Source organism: Myotis nattereri (assembly GCF_964212035.1).
Source record: "Myotis nattereri genome assembly, chromosome: 1".
NCBI classification, from domain to species: Eukaryota; Metazoa; Chordata; class Mammalia; order Chiroptera; family Vespertilionidae; genus Myotis; species Myotis nattereri.
This window is the reverse complement of record NC_138075.1, coordinates 136,810,922-136,820,623: the sequence shown is the minus strand read 5'-3', so window position 1 is coordinate 136,820,623 and position 9,702 is coordinate 136,810,922. Positions and strand designations below refer to the sequence as shown.

At 42.1% G+C, this 9,702-nt stretch overlaps 1 protein-coding gene across 1 annotated transcript in view; it reads right to left on the bottom strand.

Annotated features, from left to right (window-relative positions):
* Nucleotides 1–3,570: 3,570 nt before the first annotated feature.
* MLLT10 (MLLT10 histone lysine methyltransferase DOT1L cofactor) overlaps nucleotides 3,571–9,702 on the bottom strand; it is a 226,934-nt gene continuing 220,802 nt past the window's right edge. The window contains exons 22-23 of the mRNA XM_081103957.1: nucleotides 7,817–8,026; nucleotides 3,571–5,368 (exon numbers count right to left, since the gene is read on the bottom strand). Of these exons, the coding sequence (XP_080960083.1) occupies nucleotides 5,324–5,368; nucleotides 7,817–8,026 (255 nt within the window). The 3' untranslated portion in view covers nucleotides 3,571–5,323. The remainder of the gene's footprint in view (nucleotides 5,369–7,816; nucleotides 8,027–9,702) is intronic.

Here is a 9,702-nt window from a genome sequence, read left to right as displayed (position 1 = left end):
TCAAACTATATTAGAAGGCTATAGTAATTGAAACAGTATGGTATTTGGCATAAAAACAGACACATGCCTGGATTGCAGGCTTGATCCCCAGTAGGGGGCTTGCAGGAGGCAGCTGATCAATGATGCTTTTCTCTCATTGATATTTCTATCTCACTATCCCTCTCCCTTCCTCTCTCTTTAAAAATCAATAAAAACATGTTTTTAAAAAAAATGGGCAGAAAACCTAGTAAACATTTTCCAGAGAAGACATTTAGATAGCCAATAGTACCATATGAAAAGATGCTCAACATCATTAATCATCATGGAAATGTAATAAAAGCCACAATGAGATATCACCAGACACCTTTTAACCAACATCAGAAATAACAAGTGTTGGCGTGGAAGTGGAAAAAGGGAACCCTGTGCACTATTGCTGAGAATGTAAATTGGTGCAGTCACTATGGAAAATAGTGTGGTGGTACCTCAACAAATTAGAAATAGAACTACTATATGACCCAGCAATTCAATTTCTGGGTATTTATCTGAAGAAAACAAAAACACTAACTGGAAAAGATATATGTGGCCTCCCCCCCACCCCCCCCCCACCTCCCCCACCCCCCACCACACACACACACACACTCATGCTCATTGCAGTAGCCAAGATATGGAAACCACCTGCATGCATCCATGGATGAATAAAGAAATAGTGTTAACTACACTAATAAAAGACAAACATGCTAATTGACTGTAACTTTGCCATGCCCCCAAGCCATGCCCACCAGCCAATCAGAGCGACTGTATGCAAATTAACCCAACCAAGATGGTGGCCGGCAGCCAGGGAGCTGGAGCAAGCAGGAGGCTTGGTTGCCCAAGTGATGGAGGAAGCCAAGCTTCCTGCCTGCCCTGAGCTGGCTGTTGCCTCCGCTCATGGCAACAAAGTTTCAATTATAGAAGACAAATAAATCCCAGATACCTGCTTCCAGCCAGCCTCCACTGGGAGTTTGGGTGGCTGGGGGCCGTGGCCAGCCTGCAAACAGCCATCAGCCCCTCACCAAGGCTGGCCACACCCTCATGGGGTGAGGGTCCCCACTGGGGGGCTTAGCCAGCCTGAAAACGGCCCTCAGCCCCTCACCAAGACTGGCCAGGCACCCCTGCAGGACCCCCCACCTTGAAGGGGCTGTGGCCAGCCTGCAAACAGCCATCAGCCCCTCACCCAGGCTGGCCAGACACCCCAGGGGGGACCCCCATCCTGAAGGGGCTGTGGCCAGCCTGCAAACAGCCATCAGCCCCTCACTCGGGTTGGCCAGGCACTCCTATATAATAAAAGGGTAATATGCAAATTGATCTTAACAGCAGAAAGACTGGGAATGACTGGTCACTATGACACACACTGACCACGAGGGGGCAGATGCTCAGTGCAGGAGCTGCCCCCTGGTGGTCAGTGCACTCCCACAGGGGTAGCTCTGCTCAGTCACAAGCCAGGCTGACAGGTGCCAGCACAGTGGTGGTGGGAGCCTCTCCTGCCTCCTCAGCAGCGCTAAGGATGTCCGACTGCAGCTTAGGCCTGCTCCCCACTGCAAGTGGACATCCTCCGAGGGCTCCCAGGCTGCCAGAGGGATGTCTGACTGCCAGCTTAGGCCCAATCCCCCCCAGGAAGTGGGCCTAAGCCAGCAGGTGGTCATCCCCCAAGGGGTCCCAGACTGCGAGAGAGCACAGGCTGAGCTGAGGGACCCCCCCGAGTGCACAAATTTTTGTGCACCAGGCCTCTAGTTTATAATAATAAAAGCGTAATATGCTAATTAGACCGGGCATCCTTCTGAACGACCTTTGGATGAAGCCAGGGTTGCAAGGGCCAAGCCCCTTGCATAAATTTTGTGCATTGGGCCTCTAGTATCTATATAATGGAATATTATCCAGCCATAAACAAGAAAGAAACCCTATGCTTATGAACAACATGGATAGGCCTTGAGGGCATTATGCTGACTGACAGAGAGACAAATACTAGAGGGAGGAAGGGAGGGAAAGAGGGAGGGAGGGAGAGAGGACCTAACAAAAAAAATGACAACAGATTTGTAAGTATCAGAGGCATGAAAGGGCAGGAGTGGGAGGGGGAATTGGTCAACCGGTGCAAACCTTCAGTTATCTACACTAATAAAACACAAACATGCAAATTGACCGTGCCTTTGCTACACCTTAAGCCACACCCACCAGCCAATCATAGCGACTGTATGCAAATTAACCCAACCAAGATGGCGTCCAGCAGCCACAGAGCTGGAGCAAGCAGGAGGCTTGGTTACCCCAATGATGGAGGAAGCCAAGCTTCCCGGCCGCAGCCGGCTCTGAGCTCCACTCAAAGCAACAAAGTTTCAATTATAGAAGGTAAATAAGCCCCAGATACCTGCTTTCAGCATGGCCATGGAGCTGGAGCGAGCAGGATGCTTCCCTCCCGCCTGCCCTGAGCTCCTCTCAAGGCTACAAAGTTTTAATTATAGAAGGTAAATAAATCCCAGAATAAATTAAAAAAAAGAAAAAAAGGAGAGGCTGGGAGCTTCCGTCGACAGAGGGCTTGGCCAGCCTGAAAACGGCCCTCAGCCCCTCACCCAGGCTGGCCAGGAACCCCAGTGGGGGACCCCCACCATGAAGGGGGTGTGACCAGCTGCAAACAGCCATCAGCCCCTCATCCAGGCACCCCAGTGGGAACCCCCACCCTGAAGGGGGTGTGACCAGCTGCAAACAACCATCAGCCCCTCACCCAGGCTGGCCAGGCACCCAAGCAGGACCCCCACCATGATCCGGGACACCCTTCAGGGCAAACCAGCTAGCCCCCACCCATGCAACAGGCCTCTATCCTATATAATAAACGGACAATATGCAAACTGACCCTAACAGCAGAAGGACTGGGAATGACTGGTCACTATGACACACACTGAGCACCAGGGGGCAGATGCTCAATGCAGGAGCTGCCCCCAGGTGGTCAGTGCGCTCCCACAGGGGGAGCTCTGCTCAGCCACAAGCCAGGCTGACGGCTCCCAGTATAGCGATGGTGGTGGGAGCCTCTCCCGCCTCCTCAGCAGCACTAAGGATGTCTGACTGCAGCTTAGGCCTGCTTCCCGCTGGCAAGTAAACATCCCCTGAGGGCTGCCGGGCTGCTAGAGTGATTTCTGACTGCCAGCTTGGGCCCGATCCCCCAGAGATCGGGCCTAAGCCAGCAGATGGACATCCTCTGAGGGGTCCCAGACTGCAAGAGAATATAGGCCGGGCTGAGGGGACCCCCCTACCCCCGCCAGAGTGCACAAATTTTTGTGCACCGGGCCTCTAGTAAGATAAATAAATGCTAAGGGATAAAATGTACATGATGACTATAGTCAACACTGCTTTATGGTATACTTAAAAGTTATTAAGAGAGTAAATCATAGGAGTTCCCATCACAGAAAAAAAATTTGTGTGTGTGTGTGTGTATCTTTATGAGATAATGATAAATAAACTTACTGTGGTAATCACCTCAATATACGTAAGTCAAATTATTATGCTGTACACCTTAAACTTACACAGTGCCATATGTCAATTATAGCTCAATAAAACTAGAAAAATGGCAGAGTTATAAACATTATTAATTTTTATTAACAAAAACTTTGTACATTTTCTTTAATACATGTGGAATTTTACATCTAGGTAAAATAACAACACATTCAAAATTTGCCATTTATACAAATTGTTACAGAATAACAATCAGTGGGTTAAGTAAGTAAAATAAACCACACCGATTTTTTTAAATTATCTACAAAAGATTTGACTTTCTTTAAAATTCCCCTGAACATATAAAAATAAATTAATTTTACTTTTCAATTAAATCTACTAATTAGAAATATTACAAATCAAAATATCAATGTTATCTTATGAATTTTTCACAATACAAAACAGATTCACAAAACCTTATTTACAGAAATGAGGTAAGAACTGTGCAATGTTTAACCAAGAGACATATTGCAGAATTAACATGTTCTTCCAGCTAAGTACACAGTGGAGGTCTAATTACAGCTGGGTCTTTTCCACTAATAACTCACACATTTAAGAACAGTTCAATGATTGCGTTCCCAATTGTTTAATTTATACACAGCCATCCTGTCACACCAGGAGTGTGGCTACCCAAAGTAGAAGGTCTGTCATACAGATTTCACCTATTTCAGGAACTGTCGTGGTCGGTTGCTTGTCTTATTTTGTTTGTTTGAAATCAATTATCAGAAATGGGAAGTTTTTAAATTAAAAAAACAAAAATTCTTACCAAATCCACTCATTTCCTTGTGACTCATTAGTGGATAAATACCCAGGTAATAGTTTTGCCTGAGCTATCTATGGTGGCATAGAACGTTTTTAATAAAGGCAGAACCATGGGGAAGGCTGCTGGTGCAACACTGACTATCCCTGCTACTCACAAGGACTGACTATAGTATAGTATAGTGCAAGCTCAGCTGTTTAGAGCCATTTCAACACCATGGAGGTACTAACAGGCACTTGATTCAGGCCAAACTCTACCATCAGTTTCCAGAGTGGCCCCTCTTTCTGAAAGAAATCTTTCACTTTGAATTGATCTGGTTCCCCCAGCAGCCTTAGAACTCACTTAACTCAAAGCTTTTTTGAAATATGAGTAGGTCTTAACACTAAAGAAAAAAGCATTTAGCAAAAGAAAATTACCTTTAGCAGAAGCAGACATTACCCTCCTAACTTGATTACCAAAATTGGCCAAATCCCATTAGAAAGGAAATTTTTATAACAAAGACTGCCAAGTCCCTGTTGGTGACCTATTTATTTGCAATAACCAATAAAACTCCAGAAGAAATTGGACAGTTCCTTGAAATTTGTTTTAAGTTTTGACTCAAAGAGCAAGCACACTGTAATCCAAACAAAATATACTTGTTACTCAGACAAGCTTCATTCCAACTTATACGAGATAAAATAGTTTATAAATGAAGCAAGTCTTTAGTTTTGCTGTTCATCTCTCCAATTTGTAACAAAATTAGTTGTGTACCAACTATATTAAATTTCTCTTAGGTTGATAAACGCATTGCATGTAAATTATTTCACTGACCAAAGTTAGTTACTAAATTTTCTTTCAAAGTTCAAAAATCTGAGTGAGGGGTGGGGGACATGGGAATTCCATTTCAGTGCAACAAAGCAACAAGAAAATTAATCAAAGCCTTAAAAGAATGTCCTTGTGGCAATTAGTCCTTTGTTGTGCGGTTAGTTTCTTGTTGCGTTTCTTCATAGGTGTAGTAAGAGGACTGCAAGAGCAGCCAATGAAGTGCTAGGACAGCAGGACAGGCAATTTTTAGCCATTTCTCAACTGTCAACTTTTCTCTTGAGCAACAGGCCCGGTTTTATCACTAAGTCTCTGCAGTTAAAACAAACAAAATCAGATGCATTAGCTACATCAATTTTTGGCCCACAATTGAGGTAATACCCTCTAAATTAAAATTATAAGTGAGGTAAAATGTGGTATATACGGTTCATTTTTTTTTTCTATAAGTCAACATGGTTATTTTTTAGCATAATATAAAGACATACATTTACTAGTAAACATTATCAGTTGTTTTATAAACATGAAATTCAGCGGTAAACAAAGACAGAAATGCCCATCTCAGGAACAGACTCATAAGGAATGAATGTAGAAAGCATCTCTTGAAATTGACTTTTCCACAGAAGTAGTAATATGGTATTATGGAAAATAAAATTTTTATGGACTAACAGTCATGGGTTCTGTGCCTTTTATCCTTTGATCTTTAACTTCTTTGAGTATACTCTTATTAAATTAATAAAAATGGGATTACAGCTCATTATTATTTTAAAGACTAAAATCGTGCATACTACTGTATCTGGCCCGGTCGGTGTGACTCAGTATTTAGTGTCGGCCAGTGCACTTAAGTGTTGTGGGTTCAATTCCCAGTCAAAGGCATGTACCTGGGTTGCATGTTCACCCTCAGAACCCTAGAGGGGCACATGTGGGAGGCAACCAGTCAATGTGTCTCTCTCACATCAATATTTCTCTCTCTCTCCTCCTCTCTTCCCCATCCCTCTCTCCCTTCTACTCACTCTAAAAAGCAATGGAAAAAATATCCTCAGGTGACAATTAACAAACAAACAAAAAAAAGATGTCTAGCCCTAGCCGGTTTGGCTCAGTGGATAAAGTGACGGCCTGTAGACTGAAGGGTCCCGGGTTTGATTCCATTCAAGGGCGCATGCCGGGGTTGCAGGCTCGATCTCTAGTAGGGGGTGTGCAGGAGACAGCCAATCAATGATTCTCTCTCATCATTGATGTTTCTATCTCTCCTTCTCCCTTCCTCACTGAAATCAATAAAATAAAATAAAAAGGATGTCTAACATATAGCAGGAACTTATCAATATTATTTTCCAGCCTTGCTTTTCTTCATTAGGTAATTAATACTGTTTATTTTATATTATTTACTATTGTGATTTTCCATTAAAAAATACATTCATGCCTGGCCAGTATGGCCAGTGGTTAAGCATCGACCTATGAACCAAGAGGTCATGGCTGGATTCTCCGTCAGGGCACATGCCTGGGTTGCGGGCTCGATCCATAGTGTGCGACGTGCAGGAGGCAGCTGATCAATGATTTTCTCTCATTATTGATGTTTCTATCTCTCTCTTCCTCTCCCTCTCTGAAATGTATTAAAAATAATACAAAAAATACATTCATATTGTAGGAAAAGTTAGCTTGTAATTCACTTTTTAACACAAGAGGAAAAAAACAATACAAAAAATTACTAAATTAATATAGAAACATTTAAATTTCCCATGTCGGCAAAACACGGGAGAAGTAACTAAGTTTGTGGTAAGGACTGTATGTATTCACAATCCAGAAACAATGGGGCAAACAAAAAGCACTAAAGAGTTGAGTTAATGAAAACCAATAATCTATATCTCAAACCAATTCTTATTACTAAAAGTTTCTAAAGACTAAAAGCACAGTAAACAGCAAGCTTTCTAAGTTATGGGAAATAGCCAACATTGTGACTTTTAACACTTTTATTTGCCAAGTCTCACATCTCATTCTTTCCCTTTTTTCTTTTCCTAATATCCAGTCTCCACTCTCTTTTCCAATATCCTTCCTCTACCAGGTTCTGCCCTGAGCTGGAATTTAGGAAAAACAATCACACTCCAATAAAGTAAACCTATGCATAGGGGAGCACTGATAGAAAGAAACAGCCATAAAATGTATGCTACTATATGTATAGTATACTGTTCCTCCATCCATTTTCAATTTATGTTAACTTGTACACTGACAGGGTAAATTGCTATCACTTACATAAAATAAAAAATTAAATTCATAATAAATGTGATAATTTACTTTCTTTTTGGTAGAATAGTTGGATTATCCTAAAATTTATATATTAATTTTACTGTAAGTCAGTTTTAGAAAACACTTCAGAACAAATAAAAATATTCCTAAAATATCTAGATTAGTTCTACAATTAAACAAATTATAGATACTCACAAAGCACCAAGTATTGTCATTTGAGTGAACTGTCCCCATAAGTAAAATGTATTTTTATTTTGAAAACTGCTGAATTGTAAGATAGCCTTCAAACCTTATGTGCGTATTCAAACTGATATATTTAGGGGATATATAATTGGCTTAGGTCCTTTGTATTTACAATATAAAGCTGCTAAAACAACTAAATTTAAGAAGAAATTACCAGGGGAATAATGTATTCTTTTTTAATGGGAGAGATTGGAGATAATAATCTCTAATCAATAAAATTCTTCTGATTAATCAACAAATTTTTTATTTCACTAGATATAATAATACAAAGATACTTACTGTTCCTTTCTGACTTGCATTATCGCCATGGATGGTGAGAAATGGGTTGGTGGTAGCTGGGTGAAGTGGTGGTGCCTGAGTACCTGCAAGTAGGTTGTTTATTGGTATTTGTGTTGGTCCAGAGATCTGTAGCTGCTGTAGTTCAGGTTGGTGGTGTTGCTGGTGGTGATGCTGTTGCATTAACTGATACAGAAGGGCCTGATGTTGCTCCTTAGGTAAAAACATGTGAGAGAAGATGAGTTCCCTTTCACAGAATTCAGCAGTCAGTAAAGTCTGCCTTTTCTATTTTCTTCTTTATTTTTATTTATTTTTTGTTGTTAGTCCTCACCCGAGGATATTTTTCCATTGATTTTTAGAGAGAGTGAAAGAGAGTGGGAGAGACAGAAATATGAATGCGAGACTATCGACTGGTTGCCTCCGCACGTGCTCAACCGGGACCGGGGTTCAAGCCCGCAACCAAGGTGCAGGCCCTTGACGGGAAGTGATCTGGTGACTCTTCAGTCCATGGGCCAATGCTCTATCCACGGAACCAAACCAGCCAGGGTTGTTTTCTTCTTTAATATTTAAATGTAAGTTACATTCATAATACCAAGAAAGAAAACTAGTATCTCATCTGGAAAAATATACTGCACTAGAAAATAACTGTCTAATATAAAATGTCAGTAACATCAGTGAATGGCTTGTTTTCAATAAGGGCAAACAAATACAGGAGACCACTATTCTAAAATTAGGTTCTCCATGAAAATAAAGAACAGCAACTTACAGAACTCACAAGTTATCTGTATTTGACTTTAGAATGCACTATGTGGGTCAAATCCTTCCTCTAATTCTGGGAACTTAAAAAATAAATTTAAGAGTTCTCATTCATGCCAACAGAAAGGGTGCTTTTTTGATGTATATGAGACCATTCTTCATAGCAAGCCTATATTTCATTTCTTGAGTGATTACTATGTGCCAGGCAATGTTTTGAGACATGTATTTTGTGCTGGAGACATATGGGGGAGGGGGGAACACCCCTGTCCTTATGTAGTCCACTGTGGGGGGAAGAGGGAGAGACCAACAAAAATGTTAGAATATGATTATTGCTAAAGGTCAGGGGAACCCTGGTTGGTGTTGCAGTGATTAGAGCATCAGCCTACAGAAACTTGCCTTTAAAGGTCTCAGGTTCTATTCCTAGTCAAGGGCACAGAGCTGGGTTGCAGGTTCTGGTCTGAGGCAACCACTTGATCTCTCTCTCCTCTCTCTCTCTCTCTCTCTCTCTCTCTCTCTCTCCTCTCCCTCCCTCGCTAAGGGTCAATCAATAAAAAAAAAAAAAAATTAGCCTAGTCACTTTGGCTCAGTGGCTAGAACATCGGCCCACAGACTGAAGGGTCACGGGTTTGATTCCAGTCAACGGTATGTACCTCAGTTGCAGACTCAATCCCCGGCCCTGGTCGAAGCAAGTGCGGGACGCAACCAATCAATGTATCTCTCTCACCTCGATGTTTCTCTCTGTGTCTCTCCCCTCTCTAAAAATCAATGGAAAAAATATCTTCAGGTGAGGATTAACAAAACAAAACAAAAAATAAAAATAAAGGTCAGGAGAAAGAGAAGTGTGTGAGAGAGAGTATGGCAGGGGTGGGGGGTCATGTGAAATGGATTCATCAGGGAATTCTCTGAGTGGATCTGGGGAGGGGGCGCCTAGGCAGATGGAACAGCCAGTGCTCAGAGAACATCCTGTATGATCAAAGAAGATAGCAAGACCAGGGGTGCTGGAGTGGAGGGAGCAAAGAGGAAAGAGAATACAGCAGTAAGGCTTTTACTCAGTGAAATGGGGAGCCAGTGGAAGGTTCTGAGCAGAGGAGTGATACAGCCTGATTTAGGATTTCTTGATGGAATCAATGTGA